This window comes from Lagenorhynchus albirostris, chromosome 7 (assembly GCF_949774975.1).
Source record: "Lagenorhynchus albirostris chromosome 7, mLagAlb1.1, whole genome shotgun sequence".
Lineage (NCBI taxonomy): Eukaryota > Metazoa > Chordata > Mammalia > Artiodactyla > Delphinidae > Lagenorhynchus > Lagenorhynchus albirostris.
In genome coordinates this window covers 86,259,805-86,279,043 of record NC_083101.1, presented here as the reverse complement: position 1 = coordinate 86,279,043, position 19,239 = coordinate 86,259,805, and the positions used below count along the sequence as shown (strand labels likewise).

Genomic DNA, 19,239 nt, shown 5'->3' with positions numbered 1-19,239 from the left:
GGAATGGGACTGCCTCTGAAGAACTCTCACTGAAGTGAGAAACTTTTCTAATGATGTACATATTTATTTCACACAGATCCTCAAAAAAGATAAGGTGTGATGAGAGCAGGTGTTATTTGGGAAGGGAGGAGCCACTGTGCGGCCAAGTTCTTCCCCCTGCACCTCAGAGCTTCCCTGCCTCCCAGCGGCTTTCTGGCTCTGAGACAGAGGCTATAGACACCCTCTCCCTACTCCCAAGGGGTGTTCTTCTCTCTCAAGAAAGCTGGACAGAAATCCCTTCCCAGGCGTCTGTTAATGTGGCTAAAATTGGCTGATAGCCTGGACTATTGAAAAGACTTCCCTAGACACTGAAGGGAGTGAACACAGGGTCCAGGCATCTGGCTCACCCGGGAAAACTGTCTGCTTTCACCCCTGTACCAGACCCCTGCTTCTGAGCAACATCCTCCACTCTCCTACCTGCAGAGTGGAGAGGCCTATGTGTGACTTGAGGCTGAGGACTGGCTCCAGCACCAGACCTCCTAGGTTCAAATCGTGGCTGTGAGTCCTCCGTCCCACTCCAACCTCAAAAAATAAGGATAATAATGGTACTTGTTTTGTAGGGTTGTTATGAGGATTAAAATACAAGTAAAATGCTTAGCATTGTTCCAGGTGAGACCTTAATAAATGGCAGCTACTGGCCCTTCAGCCTCTCTAGCTCCTCTTCATCCGGCCCATCAGCAGTCAGCCCAAAGCACCACCTTTCAGGAGCACACAAGGCCACCACCCTGTGTGGCTTCCTGTTGTCACTCACTCCTAGCACAGCCGTACCTCTGAAGACCAGTCTGCAATGCTGGCTGCACTTCCACTCTTCTCCTCATGGACTCTGCCTTCAGCTTCCATCACTCCATCCCCATCCAACACTTTTCTTGGGGAGGTCACAAAGGGCCTGCCCGACGCAGTGCTCGTGCTTCCCTCCGCATGTCCTCAGCCTCTCCGCAGACTTGGTTACAGCTGGACTGGCCTTCTCTTCCTTGGTGACATGGTTCTCTGCTTCTGTCTCCTGAATGTGTGGCACTCCTCCTTCTGTCTGCAGCTCCCCCACCTCTTCCTTTACCTGTTGAAGCTCCTTGGGGCACAGACCTGGGCCCTCTCCCCACTCAGACCTCTGTCCCTCAGAGTTCTCCTCCATTCTCTTGCTACTCCATGCCAGCTGACAGCTCCCTAATACAGATCTTCAGCCCAGATCTCTCCCCAGAACTTCCAATTTGGATATTCAAGGACCTACGTCATGCCTCTGTTGGATTGTGCCTCAGGCATTCTAAATTCACACACCCCCAAACTAAGCTCTCAGTAAATCCTTCACAAATCTTCTCTTCCCTTCCTTCCATTGAGTAAATGGTATGTCCATCCATCTTGCAGCTCGAGAAACTTGCGACAGCCTTGATTCCTACCTCGTCTTCACCAACTCTCATCAAATTCATTGCCAGTATCTCTTGATATCACTGCTAAAATACACTATCTCTCCTTCTCCAGTGCCACCCAGGTCCAAGCTAACACCAGCTCCCCCTGGAAATTTGCACCCACTCTTTTCTCTGAACTGAGTTCTCCATGCAGCAATTAGAGTGATCTTTGAAATGTAAATTGGATCCTGGCACTCCTCTGTTTAAAACCTTCTGGGCCAGGGCTTCCCTGACGGCGCAGTGGTTAAGAATCCGGTGGCCAATACAGGGGACACGGGTTCGAGCCCTGGTCCGGGAAGATCCCACATGCTGTGGAGCAACTAGGCCCATGTGCCACAACTACTGAGCCTGTGCTCTAGAGCCCACGAGCCACAACTGCTGAGCCCATGTGCCACAACTACTGAAGCATGCGCACCTAGAGCCCATGCTCTGCAACAAAAGAAACCACTGCAATGAGAAGCCTGTGCACCGCAACAAAGAGTAGCCCCCACTCACCACAACTAGAGAAAGCCCGCGTGCAGCAACGAAGACCCGACGCAGCCAAAAATAAATTAATTAATAAATTAAAAACAAAAACAAAAACCTTCTGGGCCAGAATAAAACACCAGACCCTTGCCTTGCCTGTGGTGCTGCACAGCCTCATCACAGGCCGCCTCACCTTTGCTCTCTTCTGACACCTTTGCTCTCTTCCCTCTGCTGAGGTGCTCTTCCCGGTACTACCTTGCCTATCCCACCAAGCTAGTCTCTAGCTAAACTCAACTGGAGAGGCTGTCCCTGACCACCTGATCTAAATGGGGCCCCTCCTGATATTCTGTTTTTCGTCAGCCCATCCTTTTCCTTCATTGCCTTTATCACAGTTGGGGGTGTGTGTGTGTGTGTGTGTGTGTGTGTGTGTGTGTGTGTGTGTGTGTGTGTGTGTGTGTGTGTGTGTGTGTGTGTGTGTGTGTGTGTGTGTGTGTGTGTGTGTGTGTGTGTGTGTGTGTGTGTGTGTGTGTGTGTGTGTGTGTGTGTGTGTGTGTGTGTGTGTGTGTGTGTGTGTGTGTGTGTGTACCTCCCACTGGGCCCTAAACCGCTAAGGATACAGATTAGGTCTGTTTGTTCTCAGTTGTTTGGCCTGTACCCAGCACATTGAGTGCCACATGGGAAGTGCTTAGTCATCTTCCTTGAATGCGTGACTACCAGCTCCTTGCCATCGAGTATAACAGGGGTGGTGGCATGGGAATGGCAGCCCAAAGCACCGGCGCCACAATAGAGGGCATCCATAGTGTGGCCCCAGAATGTGCCAGGTGATACGAGTTTGCGGCACCATGGCAGTTCTGTTGCCAGGTATGGAGAGGGGAGGGGGTCCTGTAAGACTTCCCAGAAGAGCTGAAGCTCAGGGTGAGATGGGAGTTCTAAAGAGGGTCGGATGAGGGCCATGCCTCCCTTCCTTTCTCCTGCCCTTCTGCCTGTTCCTGTGACAGACCCTACAATTCTTCAGCCTCTTTCAGTCTTGCCCCAGAGTTAATCTAGGACAAGGTCTACAGGAGTTAGGCTATGGGAGAAGAACAAAAAGGAACCACTAGAAATTGCTGCCCTGTGTCTTTGCCTATTCATTTCCTGCCCCTGTACCCATTCCCTGGGCTTCATGCCAGCTCCTGCAGAGAAATGGCCCAGAAGTGATGGTGAAGGGAAAGACCCTGAAGGGATTGTTGGGTAATGGGAAACCTTTGTGTCCCCAGCTTTCATTTTTCTTATTAAAAGCAGTAAACATCTTTAGCAGAACCTGGAAAAGCACTCTGCTCTCTGTGGTCCTGCAGGTGAAAGGGCAGGAGGCCTTGGAAAAGCAGGACTGAGAGAAGAAAGCCAAGTTTCCACCAGGCCAGAAGAGGCTCAGCATTCACAGGGAGGGCCCCCTGCCGGTGGCTCAGAGTTAGACAGATTTCCCCCTAGAGCTCCCACCCAGGAGAAGTAGAATCCCTGATTCACTGACCTGACATAGGAGGAATCTCCAAATACATTATCCTATAGAAATGTAACTATACAAAATGGTTAGGGTCTATAGTGTATCATGCTGTGGACCAACTGGATCAACCAGTCCAACCACCTTTTATGAAATTATTACTAAAGAGAATTTTCAACAGATTTACAAATACAATGATTAAATATTTACTATGTGCCAAGAACTGTCCTAAGCACTCACTGTACATGTGTTATTATTGCATTTGATCCTTCTGACAACACTAGGAGGGAGGTAGGCCTGTTTTACAGATGAGTAAACTGAGGTTTAGAGGTTAAGTAACTTTCCCAAGGTCATATAGTGAGTAGGTGGTGGCTCTGGGACTCAAACCCAGGGCTGACTCCACATTTTAAACCATTATGATGCACTTTCAAACATAACTGTTTCTTAAATTAGGGACTGCATTTACCTGGATATCTCAAGGCCTTTTTCCATCACATTTTTTATCACTCTCTTTCTTCCTTCACTATATATTTATTTGTCCTTTTTGAAAGCATTTTTTTTTCTTGAAGTGGAAGCATATTTGCAAAGGGATACTCGGTACATATTCATTGATACTATAAATATTAACTGCTACTATGACCATAATGAAAAAAAGTCACAGATTGGATTTGTTATTGCATTTTGAACTCTTTTTTTTTTTTTTAAGAGTATAATTGCTTTACAATGTTGTGTTAGTTTCTGCTGTACAGTGAAGTGAGTCAGCTCTATGTATAGCTATATCCCTTCCCTCTTGGACCTCCCTCCCACCCCCCCATCCCACCCATCTAGGTCGTCACAGAGCACCGAGCTGAATTCCCTGTGCTATACAGCAGGTTCCCCCTAGCTATCCATTTTACACATGGCAGTGTATCTACGTCAAACCCAATCTCCCAATTCGACCCACCCTCTCCTTCCCCCACTGTGTCCACCCGTCCGTTCTCTACATCTGTATCTCTATTCCTGCCCTACAAATAGGTTCACCTGTATCATTTTTCTAGATTCCACATATATGCGTTAATATACGATATTTGTTTTTCTCTTTATGGCTTACTTCACTCTGTATGACAGACTGACTCTAGGTCCATCCACATCTCTACAAATGACCCACTTTCCTTTTTATGGCTGAGTAATATTCCATTCTATATATGTGCCACATCTTCTTTATCTATTCATCTGTCGTTGGACATTTAGGTTGTTTCCATGTCCTGGCTACTGTAAATAGTGCTGCAATGAACATTGGGGTACATGTGTCCTTTTGAATTATGGTTTTCTCAGGGTATATGCCCAGTAGTGGGATTGCTGGGTTGAATGGTAGTTCTATTTTTAGGTTTTTGAGGAACCTCCATACTTTTCTCCATAGTGGCTGTATCAATCTACATTCCCACCAACAGTGCAAGAGGGGGTTCCCTTTTCTCCACACCCTCTCCAGCACTTATTGTTTGTAGATTTTTTGATGATGGCCATTCTGACCCGTGTGAGGTGATACCTCATTGGAGTTTTGATTTGCATCTCTCTAATGATTAGTGATGTTGAGCATCTTTTCATGTGCCTCTTGGCCATCTGTATGTTAGATCTTCAGCCCATTTTTTAATTGGGTTGTTTGGTTTTTTGATGTTGAGCTCCATGAGCTGTTTGTATATTTTGGAGATTAATCCTTTGTCAGTTGCTTCTTTTTTCAGTGACTCATTTATATTAAAGTTTTGTTTATTTCTTACTGAAAGGAAGAAGATTTCTCTCCCCGCGTCAGCTATACTCTGCCTCTGGCTTCGGCACCTTCCCAGCCTTGAAAATACAATGCTGCATCTTTTTGAAAAGCTTATCTCCAGTGAGAGAAATTTTCTGAGGAGGATCGAATGCTTTATGAAAGACTCACTGCTGGTATGTGCCGGGTTTTGATGAGGAGAAAAATCCTTAAAGACGATGCTGGGTATCATTTCTTTTAGTCAGCACAAGCAGAAAAAAATGTAAACTAAAGAGCGATTGGCACCTTTTAAAATAATCATCTATCTACATTTTATTTTTGAAATGCCTAATGTAGCGGGCTTTTCTGCATACTTAGAGCATGTATTAAAAATAAGGTGAGGGAATTCCTTGGTGATCCAGTGGTTAGGACTTGGTGCTTTCACAGCTGTGGCCCCAGGTTCAATCCCTGGTCGGGGAACTAAGATCCCACCAGCCCACAAGCTGAGTGGCACGGGCAAAAAAAAAAGGCAAGCTTCGAGATTTACTTGATCATTGCACCTTATATTGCATATTCACAAGAATTGACCTGACATTTGGACAACAAATTTTTTAAAACAGTATTTCTCATTTCCACATGAAAAGTTAAGTTTTCAAAAGTGAGGATCTTATGAACAATAGGAGGAATCAATTAACAAAGAAAAGCATTCAGAAAATAAACTTTTAACCCTTCACTAGAGGAAAAATAAAATACTTAAAAGATACAAAACAAAACCCCAGAAAAGTGGTTAAAACAACAAAAACAACTGAGAATTATGTCAGTTTTCTTTTGGTGTCAGCCTGCCAGCCTTGACCCCTCCCTCCATTCAGGGGCTGCCCAGTCTCCCCTCTACTTAGCACTTCTCAGGCCTGGGAAGTCGGGGGCTCAGTGGGCCAAATGGGCCCCATTGCCTAATCCAGTGTCAGGGGCCCAAGCCCTCCGGCAGCCCTGGGAACTGACCAATGCGGATGCTTTCCCTCTGTGGGAGGCAGCTCTGGAATTTATGTGCATTTTTGTAAGAACAGGAATAAAGACCAATGCACTCTGAAAAAAACAATTAAAAAACTACAGGAGGTGTCATGCTTCTGGGGCCTCTTACAGGAACTTCAGTAGGCTCTAACATGTTTTCTCATTAGCTTTTGTAACCTAGGGGAGATATGGGGCAGAGATTTGCTTCCTTTTGTACAGATGGAGAAACTTAGCTCAAGGGAGATGGTGAACCGTCAGATCTTATGTTGGTGTTCAGGAAACTGGGCGGAGGAGAGTGCGCGCCTCCCTGCTGAGCTGAGGCGTGTGTTGGGCGGGGGTGAGTCTCTGCCTAGAGTGCGCTGAGGTTGGCTGAGTTTGCACAGCCCCCCCTCCGACACCTTCTATTTGTTTAATTCACTTAGAACTTCCTGGTTTTTTTCTTTCTCTTTTAAATTGGAGGCTGTGTAAGAGAATCATAACTGAATCTGCTGCCTTCTTACAATATCCCAGTTCTCTTTTTAGGTCCTGATCAGTCCCTCCCAGCTCAGGTGTGTGACCATGGCCGTGCTTGCCTTCTCCCTATTTCCTGGGCTCCCCTTTGCCTTCCCGTTCTGGGGCCTCCCAGGTGACCGTGGATAGTGTTGTAGTCTCCAGCAGTCATGATGCTTTCATCTGCAAGTTAGCTGGCACAAATTGAACCCAACTGATTTAGAAGTTTATAGTGTCTGATAGAAAAAAAGAAAAGAAGATAGGTATAAAGACTGAGAGAGCCCAAAGAGAGTTACTTTTAGGAAAATTCTCCTTGACCTCATCATTCACAAGAGTTGCATATTATGGTGAAAAATAAGAAGGCACTTTATATAAAAATAATTATAATAAAATTCAGTATAAACAAAGGCTTTTAGAAGCCCCTGGCAACCTATTCAAAACATTACCTTTATTATCAGGTAAATCTATTTCTAACTTAAATATGCGTGCTATAATTTAATTTGCTCTGGTCCTTTTTCAGTGGCAAAATATAGTAACTGAGCTATTTTCTTGCTTTCAAGGTTCTCATTCAATTTCCTTTAAGTCTTCTCCCTATAGAAAAATTCCAGGTTCATCGACTTCTCTAAGTTGGTTTGATTCAGCAACCTTGTGATTCTTCTCTGAGCCTCTTTGCGTCCTTTTCCCTGTGGCCCTAGGGCCTGAGCAGCACTTCAGTAAACACAGGATACTGTGTATGAGAGAGAGAGCAGGCGCTCCCATTAAACATCGCATTGTATAACCTTCCGTCTCCAATTTACAGTGTAAAATGATTTCCCCCAAACAGTTTTGAAGTCAGTTGGTTTACCAAAAGCATTTATCAGGATCATGTGTGTAGACATTCAGAGCTTCCATTGTGGTTAAAGGGGGGATTCCAGAGGGTGTTATTTGGTTTAATTTATTGTGGCATTGGCAGGATGTAACCCCTCTGTGCCTTATGGTTCAAGGACGTAATTATAATACAGAGCTGCAAGTCCTTGATTGGCGTGGGCTGCTCTCCTCAGGCATACTGGGCCAAAAAACCCGGCAGGCTGGAATAAGCCTGTGACATGACTGAGTGATTGGAAGGGTAACCTGAAGAACCTGCTTCCTAATTGCATCATCTGATTCATTTATCATAGCACAATATCTTGGTGCAGTGACAGGACTGTGCATAAGTATCAGAGAGATCTTGAAGACTCAGCTAGCACAGGACTGCGGTACTTTCCTCCAGAAGAAACTCAATGCCTATTACATTAGAGCTGGATTCTGAGAGTAATTAAAGTGTGATGGTCTACATAACTTGTATTTTATATGGAGCACTGTTAATTATGTTTCCATCTCTTGGGACTATCCAGAATTAGCCCTAGAAATTCTATAGTTACCAAGATGTTGCAAAAACAAAAGATAAAAGTGTAGTACAGGTTGTACAAAGTGAAATAATCTCCCCAAATGTTCTTTGGCCTCTCAAGGATGCAAGGCTTGGTATTTTCCATTAAGACTATGAATAATAAGCCACTAACCTAATAATCACCTGAATTCTAAGTGCATGTATATGTTTTTGACTTCTAAAATAAAATAAAAGTAAGTTTTCAAAACCTGTTTACTTTTGAGACTCACCCTTTGGCTCTCGTGGGCTGGACCTTCCCCAAGTACATGCCCACCTGCCACATTTGGTGCTCCTAAATAAACCAAGGTATTAACTCAGTTTGTCATCTACTGAGCAGACTGACACTTTTCAAAAGCAGATGGTCTTGTGTGTCCCTTGACAGAACAGGCAATGGAAGACCTAATCCGTAGCTTCAGACCTGACCTTAAAAACTGATGTCACCAAAAGCAGTGAAAGCCACTTGCTAATTATTCAGCTTTCTTGGCACTGTTTGGGTTCCCAAGGCTGGCCCCAAATCAGAAGGATGTTATGTTTCGCAGTTACAATTCTGTTTGTGGAGCCCAGAAAGCTATTGTTTATATTCCACATTTGAATGAAAAGTGCTGGCTGGGTGGCACTGTGCTTGGCCGCCCTGCTGCATGCCAGGGCCGGGATATACCCTGGTTCCCATGCCCTCCCATTTGATCCTTCTCTGGCTGGCCCCTCCAGCAGGATCTAGAGATTTGCCCACGAAAGAGTGCGGGGGTGGGGTGGGGGGGTTGGTTTTGTTTATTCAGATTTTAAATCAGGAAACACTCCTGGTATTCTCTTCATAGTGCCCTTAAAATTAGTTCTTTATCTTGTCAACTATACCTCAATAAAGATAGGGTGAAAAAGTAGTTCTCGATCTAATAAGAGCTTAAGAATAATAAACATGCAGATACCTCAGTGTCCTGCTTGACCTCCCTCATATGAGATAAGATGAATTCTTGTTTTCATTCTCCAGATAGCAATCATAGCCACTTCCAAAAGAAAAGGAAAATTCTTTTACACAAAATTCCAAACACAGCTCCCCTTTAATAAAAAATTATACTGAAGAATTAACTCCACATCCTGGATGATGTCAGTTTTCTCTGTTTGAATAACTTCTTACTAATGTTCTAGGGTTTTCTTTTCCTGCTTTCTCATTAGCAGTCTTTTAAGCATTTCGTTTTTGAGCTCTTTAATGTGATGCATGTAATTTAACAAAAGCTGAGGTAGATAATTTAGCAGTGATCGATTAGAAAAGTGTGGAGGTGGTTTCTGCTTGTAGCTAAGAGGTAAAAAAAAAAAAAAATCTCAGTAATTGCACTTTCCAGCATCGACCTCAGGGGGGCACCAGATCACCCAGCATTGTCTGTAAAGAAAGAGGCCTAGATCTCATGTTCTGTTTTCACTGCTGGGGATGCAGGACTTGGCAGCCAGTCAGGGATGAAGGGAGAGAAACAAAAAAAAAGAAAAACCAAAAAGAGAAAACAAAACAGGGCAGTAGTTGACCTGGGAGGTCACTGCCACTCAGAGGCTGCGCCAGGAAGCAGCAGGGGGCTGAAGAGCTATCTTCCCCGCTCAGGCTACACAAACCAACAGGATAGAGGCCACTGGGCGAGGCTAGAAGAGGAACTTCAGATTTGGGGGATTTTGCTCTGCTTCCAGAGCTGGCGTCCCTGTGTCTTAACCCTCTCAGAGAGCACGGGTAAATTTAAAATACAAAAGTACATTTGGTACTTGTTAATTTTTTTTTTAAGCCCAGAAATGACAGATTTATCACTAATTAAACAATAATTGCATTATGGAGTACTGAAAAAAAATTGCTTGTAGTATAAACAACATCTGGTAAAGATTAAAAAGAAAGAATCATTTTTCCAAGCTCAAATTTGTTGAAAGAAATGTGAATGTTTTGAAACAAAACAGATCTTAAAATGCAAAAGGGATATTTACCGTCCTAAGTTTGGTATTTGAAAGAAATGAAGAAAATGGCATAATAAAAGAAAATACATGTTTATAAAGGTCCCTTATTTTACATGACAGAGGTGAAGTTTTTTATATAAGTAGATTTTTTTTAAACCAAATTGTTTTTGAACTCAGTAAAGGAGTTTTTTGAAATGAAACTTAAGAAAAATCTTTTTTTTAAAGAAGAGTGTTACTTCTTGATGAATAGTCACCTTTTAACTTATATATTAAGACAAGGGCTCCTGCCTGTCAAGGGTTTGGAAGAGTCAGCTACACAGTGGGACGTGATTGCCGGCTGTCGGGTAAACTGGAGGAAAAGCATCTCATCAGCAATTAATTAAAAAAAAAAGAAACTCCACTCCGGAGTGATCTATATAAAACTACATAAAAATAGATTATGAAAGAGAAGCTATCCCAGGCTTACTGAACTGCAGTTTATCTCTCACCTGAAATTTCTCTCTTTATTTTTTTAGGAAAGATATCTATGAAGGGTGATAAATGTAGACGGCTTGAGAATTTTTTTTTTTCTGTGTCTTCACTGCCTTTTTGTTTTTTATGAGAGGCATTCACTTTTCTCTGTGAATTACCTCAAATCATAGTATAATTTCCCTTTCTGGTTTGTATTCTTTTTCTCCCCTCTACCCATACTCTTTCTTTCTCACACACACAAAGAATCAAAAAATGATAGAAAAAAGGAAAGATTTCTTCCTGAGAGTTCTGTTCTTCCGTTTTCTTGGGCCTCTTTCAAGTGGCAGGTGGCTTGTAATAATCATTGATGAATCGGGATGAAAACAGGTTAGACACTAAGGACAGAGAGCAAGTATTGATGTTATTTGTACAGTTCACGGCACAGAATGACAAGCTGGCCTCTCCCTCACCTCTGCCTACAATGCAGGCCCAGAGAACGCAGCCGCCGCGCACTTCTCTATGTTGCTTAGTCTTCCCTTGTTTTTTCGAGGGATGGAAATGGGCTGTCCTTCTGGGCAGAGAGGAGATGAGCAATGCAGTTCTGGGTAGCTGTGGCAGAGGTAAAGGGATGAGCACCCCAGAACAATCTGGTCCATAAGAAAAGGAAACCAGAGTCTGGAGCTCACCGTCATCATCTTCCGTTCATCCTCTGGCGTTGAGTGAAAGAATTGGGGGCAGCGTGAGGGGAGAGAAGAAGGGCATAACTCCTGTTACTGATGGCCTCCTGGTAACATAGTTTCCCAAGACTTGAAATAATCTGTACACGGAAATCGTTAGACCATATGGAGAAGAGAAGAGCTTGAGAAGGAACAGATTTTGGTAGGATGGAGAAAAACAGACAAACAGATGGAACCCAAGAAAGGTTTTCTTTTCTGTCCTCATTTTCAAGAAAGGTTTTCTTTTCTGTCTTCATTTTAACAGGAAAGATAATTGCCTGGATTGTGGGGCTTCGGAGCTAGGGTGTGGAGCTCTGGGTTGCAGAGTGACCTGTTGTGTTAATGTAGGGTCCTGTTTTAAAAATAAAACAGGATACAGAGGGGTTAAATGTTTGCCTCTTCCCTCACATGGATGCTGTAAAGATTTAGGGGGGAAATTTATGGCTTCCAGAGGAGCATAAATTAAGACTTTAATTCTATTTAGAGGATTCCCTTGATAAGAAAAGCGGCTTATGTTTGCTTTTGTGATTTGATGTCACTGGGACACATGCCTGGCCTGTGAGCACTCCAGGCTTCATGAGGGGACTCAGTGACCTTGAAATTATGTGCTCGGGAAGTGTGAAGAGCGTCATGTTTAAAACCATCCATAAAGGCTGCAGATGAGAAAGCTGTTCACAACTCTGGAGTGGCGAGGGAGACTGGTTTTTAAATCAAAATTTCTGCCATTGCTGTTTCAAGCCTGGTCACCTCCAGGAGGTTCCCCTGCCTCCTAACATCTTATCTGTTTTAAAAGCTAAAACAGGTTGTAGAAGCAGGTTGAGAGCAACCAAAGGTCTGAAATATTTGGACAGAAAGAAATCTAAGAGGAGAGGCCATTGGCATGGAGAGAACAGGCAGATTCCACACAGTCTGTAGATATTTAAAACATTTGATCGAGCTGTTTTGCTAGAAAACACTGCATAAAAGAAGAGCATGTCCAAGCTCTTGTCCTCTTTCAACAAACTAAATTAGAGCTTTCTTGCTTTCCCCCTTGCTTTTCAAGGTAGCCCTGTTCTACATGTTGGATCAGCCTTTTCTTTGCCATTTGGAAATCCCTGTAATCAGTATTGAATGATTTTCTACTAGCATCAACTTTATAGAGTGGTTCTGGAGTAGTTAAACCATTTAGAACAAAGGTTCTATTTTACCATTTTCCATTTTAGTCTTATTTTCTATCAATGCACTTTTTTTTAGGCTCTGTGTGTCACATGACTGTGTTGTTTGGTCTTAAACACACATTGTCTATATATAAGACTTTGTAAAATCATTCTGGCAAATTTGATGACTCACATTTCTTCAGGACATGCAGTTTGCTTTTCCCTTCTTTTTTTTTTTAAATTTATTTATTTTATTTTTTGACTGCGTTGGGTCTTTGTTGCTGTGCACAGGCTTTCTCTAGTTGCGGTGAGCGGGCGCTACTCTTCGTTGCGGTACGCGGACTTCTCATTGCAATGGCTTCTCTTGTTGCGGAGCACGGGCTCTAGGCACGCGGGCTTCAGTAGTTGTGGTGCACAGGCTCAGTAGTTGCGGTGCGCAAGCTCTAGCGCGCAGGCTCAGTAGTTGTGGCCCATGGGCTTAGTTGCTCCATGGCATGTGGGATCTTCCTGGACCAGGGCTCAAACACGTGTCCCCTGCATTGGCAGGCAGATTCTTAACCACTGCACCACCAGGGAAGCCCTGCTCTTCCCTTCTTGTTTGATTTTTCCATTATGAATACATAGAAACTTCCATGATATTTTCTGGGCATATATCCAGTGACCTTTTAATAACTGTTATTATTTACAGTGAGGCTGAAAAGCAGAGAGATTAACTGACTTGTCTGAAATCAAAGCCAAAAAATATTCTGCCTCTCCTGTTGAACCTGCCTTTCTTCTGCCTCTCTTCAGTTTGAATTCTGCCAAATCACTGAGTTTATAATGAATTTATCTATGAAAAATTTTAGTTGGTTTCTTTTAGATAAAAATGGACATCAATGAAGGATTAGGGAGTATGGATTACTCAGAAAATAGAGATCTGTAACTTACAAATCGCAAATCTCTCTTCAAATAAAAGGAATTATCCCATCATTTTAACAAGTGACAATGCTCTTGCCTGGAGCCTTCTGTAACAGCCTGTAATGGCGGCGTATGAACACTAGATGGCGCACATTCAATGTTAGAACTCGAAATGCCAGCGCAGAAGAGAGTCTATGGAGATAGGCATCATTCTTTCTTCAGCTTGGTCTAGAAAACTTAAGAGAAAACGCATATCCTTTTTTGTGTTTTTCTAGTTGAGGGGGTATGAAAAAATGTTTCCCAAAGCTAGTCATATCAAGCTCAATGTGACTCAGAGAAATTCCCTATAGAGCCAATTCACTAACCTTTGGATGCTACTGTAAAATATCTTAGAACCCAAATGGCATCTTCCTCTGGCTTAATGTCATGCTTTGAGCTCTGGCCAAAAAGATATGGAATCTGGGTCAGGCCCACTGAAGCCCCACTCAGGCCACAGTAGGTCAGCTTCTGCAGATTTATACAATCAAACCTGTCATAAAAATACTCGTGGAATAAATTAGATTGCTTTCATCATTCAAGATGATGGTACCTTTATTCTTTTTTCGTCTGAAGTAATTTAAGCTGCTAAATTCATAGGGCACTAAGATGTAATATTATTTAGTCTGGCATGGTAGTGGCCACTGCTTTCCTCAGTAATAATTCTAAATTATGCACTCATTTCCTAATAAGCAGGAATGAAAAGATAGCCGGCCCAGATTCGACCTTGAGGCACTTTTAAGTCATGTGAGGAGGTCAGACACACAGGGCACATTATGTAAAACTAGCAACACAGGTAGGCTCTGTGTCTTCATTACAGCATGCCGGTAGAAGGTATATATATATATATATATATATATTTTTTTTTTTTTTTTTTTTTTTTTTTTTGTCGTACGCGGGCCTCTCACTGTTGTGGCCTCTCCCGTTGCGGAGCACAGGCTCCGGACGCGCAGGCTCAGCAGCCATGGCTCACGGGCCCAGCCGCTCCGCGGCATGTGGGAACTTCCCGGACCGGGGCAGGAACCCTCGTCCCCTGCTTTGGCAGGCGGACTCTCAACCACTGCGCCACCAGGGAAACCCTAGAAGGTATATTTTAATGTTCCATGATACTTAGTGACTCTTTTTTCTGTATCATATGGGCTTATTGTTGAAAATGTGGAACGTACAGAGTATAAAGAAGAAATAAAGGTTGTACATAATCCCCTTGCCCCAAGAGAACTACTGTTTGTATTTGTATGTAGGGCTTTTGCTATGAACTGGTTCTTGTTTTTTTCTAACTCACAGGAATGTACCCATTTTCTAGACACCAGCAGTTCTAGACAATTCATTTGCCTGATAAGAGCAAGTCATTATTGATGAAATGCTTCTGATAGTTTACTTTCTCATGGTCCTTTCCTTACAGCCTGCAGCTGCCTGCCACCCTGCCATATTCAGAGTTGTTGATGAAATGTTCAGGTCAGTATTGTGCTGTTTCTGCTAGTAAATTGGTCTAAATATGTTCAGCTTCCAAATGCGAATAAAAAACTCTGTGGTAGTCTCTGGCTGTACCACGGGGGAATTAGTTTCTGCTTCCATCCCCTCCTGCTGAGCTTTTTGGTAAAATCCAAATGTCAATGTATATTTAAAAGACAATGCCTAAAAATTAAGATAACTATCTTTTTTTAACCTTTTAAAATTCTAATAATAATGGTAGAAAAGCAAAATTACATGAGATTTACATCATTCAATATTCATGTAGAATTTTTCTCAACTCAAAATAAAGCGTAGTAGTGTTCTCCCTTCACCACATGAGGGCTGACCAATCTTTTTAAAGGATTTGAAAGCTAAGGAAAACCAAGAATAATAAATAAATGATGCCATTCTTAACAGAGCTCTTCTGAAAGGCAGAATCAACTATGCATGTTATCTTACAGCACACTAATTTTTATTCTGCAAATACCAGAACTTCTTGGTAAAGGCATTGGATTTACAATGATGAAAGATGAGGAGACCCCTGGACATTAGGTTGGGTTATGGCTGCCAGTTAGTGGGGGGCTGGACTTGCCCACCCAGGGAGAGTTTCCAGCCTCTTTCCTGGGTGCTGGTACAGCCAGGGTATTTACTCTCTTTATCCCATCCCCCTCACACTCAGCAAACAGAGGGCCCATGGCAGACAGCAGACACTGGGGAAAAGAATTTTTACAATAGCAAGTAATCCAGCACTTGGGTTGGTCTTGAAACGTACCAACTTTAAGCTAAATGAGTATAGAAATAAGTAAGAATGCTGTTTTTAGTTTAAAGCTAGCAAAGTTTCAGTTGATTTTTTTGTTATTGTTTAAACAAACATAAAGAAAGGTTAGTTGTGTGAAAATGCATAGAAAACAAACCAGGAATATGCAGATTCTTCCACCACTTTGCTAGGTGGATTTGACCAAGCCATTTTAACCCCGGGGCACCTCTTTCTCCACTTGCAAAAGCAGAAGTTCTGTGGATGTTGCATTTCTGGGCGTACAGTGCGCAAATATTTGTAAAGAGCATTCCAGGCCCATGTGGAAGGGATATGAAGTGCTTGATAATTTAAAAAACACGAAAGGGAGCTCTGCATGTTTGCAATTTTAAAGAACATTTTTAGAAAAGGGATTTCACGCAAGGACTGAAAACTGATGAGTTGAGATACTGTTGAAGCTTATGGCACAAAAAAAAGTTTCCATTTTTCCCTTTTACATGTTCAGGTTCACGTGTTTGCCAGGTTAATCACTGAATGTGTTGTGATCTGGCTTTGCATTGCTCAGGTACGCACTCCTGGAAACTGATGGAGCCCTAGAAGTACTAGCCACTATCCAAGTGTTTACACGATGCTTTGTAGAAGCTCTGGAAAAAGAAAACAAGCAGGTTCGTTATATTGCAGATATTATTCATTCCCCCAAAGAAAAAGAAGCTGTTAAGAGTATTTGATTAATCACCAGAAGGGAGCACTTTATTTTCAGTGATTTTGATAGACTGTTTTGTTCAAGAAGAAAGCTTCCAAATGAAAACCCCAGCAAAGGTAAAACCATTTTAATTGAAAGTAAATCAAGATGGTTCCTGTCTGTCCTGTGTCCTGGTACCCAAAAGCATTTATCTACTGCTGCGCAGAGAACTCTGCCATGCCAGCACGTGCCACACCAGAGGGTGAACTTTCTGGGCCCTGTGTTGTATGCTGTTTGTCAAGCAGGACTCTGCCCCTCCCAGGCTAGAGAGAGGTATTCTGGAGTCTATATGGCATGTGCTAAGAAGGAAATGCCACTTATTACAAAGCAATACTGGACATTCTTAATTATTAGTTTCCATTCATATCAGAGACCTAAATGTGAATTGGGTTCCAGGGGAGATAGGAGATAGAGTGACAAGGAAATATTTGAATAATTGTAGATGAGGAGCTAGGAATGGCCATGATCAAGAGGTGTCAGTTGGACTCAGTAAGCAAGAAGCTGGATCTAGGGATCTGCAGGAGGACTTGCACTGGGGGGCCGTCAGCAGAGGCAGCTGATCGATTAGTGACCTTTGTAACAGGAACCTTTTCTACCAGAGCGCTTTTGTCTTTGGGCATTCTAACTGGCCTGTACTTCTGATGGCCGCAGACCTAATGTCTGTGTAGTGCTTTGCCTGTTCAAGTGCCCAAGCCCACTGCAGGTTCCTGTGAGATATGTCATGGTCCCTTGGCGTGCTTGCTGCAGTTTGACTTAGGAGAGCACTGCTGTGATGTTTGGTTGTACTAAACTCCCATACACTCCAACGCCAAGAAACTGCTCAGGTTTTAGCAGAGGTTTCTGTTTTTTAAGGCAATGATAAATATTTATGATGCTTTTTTCCCATCTTTTCTTTCCCAAGGGAAGTTAGCTAGACTGTAGCAAACAGCATTATCAATGGTATCCAGCCTGGAATTCGGGAGGAGAGCTCTGCTGAAAGGCACTGGCTGGCCCTCACACTTACTTTGAGGCATAACTATAAATATCTTTTATCTTCCCTGAATATTCTTAGTATTTCCAATTAGGAACTGACCTCTAGAAAACCTGTGCCTTTGACTCCTGGAACAGACCTAGGTTACGGCGGAGGGCATCGGTGAAAGAAGTATTGCTCTGTACCGTTAGCCTGAGTCTGTTTTCCTTACCAGCTTTTCCCCTGAGTTGCAGGGTTGGCCTTGGCACTTTAGATTTGGACTGGTTGAACTGTTCTTACAGTCACTTTTAATTTAAAATAGTACCCTGCCCAGGCTACATGTGTCTGCTGGTGTGAGGGGCACAGATTGGGTTCTGGTGGAAGGCAGGGCAGGGATCCAAAAAGAAACAGGAATTCAGTGCCCTCGCCTTGGGTTCAGGATACAAGAGCAATAACCTCTTAACTTTGCAAATGCCTTCATCCACATTTGTTATGTCATTTCTTTTCCTGGGGCTGTTCCTGATTGCCTGCCTTTCTAGTCGATGCCATTCTCATCATCAATCCCCTGCCTTCCTTACTGCCCCTCTGTAGATTAATCATAATCCCTGATGCATGACATCCTTTGTCCTACTTGGTCCATGCATGGCCCTGTTTTCTTTTGGTGTTTTATCCATCCATCCACGTATTCATTCTTAATAAATGAGTATCTACCAGCCTGACATCCAACAAGACCTGGCCCACTATAGCAACTTTCAGGTATCCACATGCTCCTCCTCTATCCTGTCACTTTGACTTTCTCCCCTCAGATAGCTGCTGTTTCGATTTTATGTTTATCATTCCTTTGCTTTTTCTGAAAATAGTTTGATCACATGATTGCTAAACCGTGTTTTCTTTACTTGTGACTGTTTTTGCACTTTATAAAACAAAGAACAGATAAGAGTAGCACACCGTATGTAGCCTTTTGAGCCTTGTTCTTTCCAGCATCGTGCTACCAGGATTGCTCTGTGCTGTGCGTGGTCATGGTCCTGGTGGGGATTGCTGTGTAGAGCTCTGTTGGGAAAGTGTACCACAATGTAGCTGTCTTCCTGGTGGTGGGCTTTTGGATTATTTCCAGGTTTTGTTTTCTTTCATAAACAGTGTTGCTCTGAACATCCTGGGGCATATACTTAGGACTGGAAGTGCTGGTTATTAGGAGCACTTTGGCAGGTACTGCCAAATTGTTTTCATACGTGCTTGTGCCAATTTACATTCCCCCCAGCGGTTTGGTTATTTTTTAGAATGATATCTTTTTTTTTTTTTTACATTTTTTTTTCAACGCGGACCATTTTTAAAGTCTTCCATTGAATTTTTACAATATTGCTTCTGTTTTATGTTTTGGTTTTTTGACCACGAGGCATGTGGCATCTTAGCTCCCCGAACAGGGATCGAAACCGGCACCCCCTGCATTGGAAGGCGAAGTCTTAACCACCGGACCGCCAGGGAAGTCCCTCCCCCCAGCAGTTTATGAGAAATCCCATTAATCCACATTCTTTCCCATTGTCAGAAATGTTTATCTGCAGTGCTCCTCATTCTCTTTTTATCCTTTCCTCTCACCCTTGTTTTAGTTGGAGAGCACAGTGCAGCTCCATCAATGTGCCCAGTCGGACTAGTAGGCAAAACCTTAAGGCTGTCATGACAAGCCTCTTTTCTGAGCTTGCATAACAAATGGCTCCAGTACAAACAGCAAATCAGTTCAGGTTCTGGTGCCAGTAGTACAGAGTTTAATAATGTACTAGACTAAATCTCCCACAGATAAAAACTATAAACTCTGGGGAAAATATTTTTTTAAACTATTTGAAGGTACTGGAGAGCAACCCAAAAAGCAGATTAAAACTGGCGGGGATTCAACCCTTGAAAAAGGAAACCACATTGGGTAATCTTCTAACTTTTCCATGAGGGCTCTCATGTAAGGGGTAGAAGGGGGGTTGAGTGGGTGGAGGGGTGAGGGGGTGGCCAGAGCTCAAGGCACAATCTGATTGACTTGAGGTGTCAAAAGACAGAGCTGTGGGCTGCCAGAGGAACAAAAAATAGATGGGGCAAAAGAAACTAATATAAAAAGATAAACCCCAATATATCTACAAGTACATTAATTACAAAAACTAAGTGAAAATCAACTAAATACACTAGTAAAAAAGCAAA

General features: G+C 42.9%; 1 protein-coding gene across 2 annotated transcripts in view; it reads left to right on the top strand.

The window, feature by feature from the left end:
• Positions 1–19,239, top strand: part of FANCC (FA complementation group C) — a 175,865-nt gene that overhangs the window by 133,651 nt on the left and 22,975 nt on the right. For both annotated transcript variants that reach the window (XM_060155374.1, XM_060155375.1), the window contains exons 7-9: positions 5,142–5,298; positions 14,567–14,619; positions 15,936–16,035. In XM_060155374.1, coding sequence (XP_060011357.1) covers positions 5,142–5,298; positions 14,567–14,619; positions 15,936–16,035 — 310 coding nt within the window. The remainder of the gene's footprint in view (positions 1–5,141; positions 5,299–14,566; positions 14,620–15,935; positions 16,036–19,239) is intronic.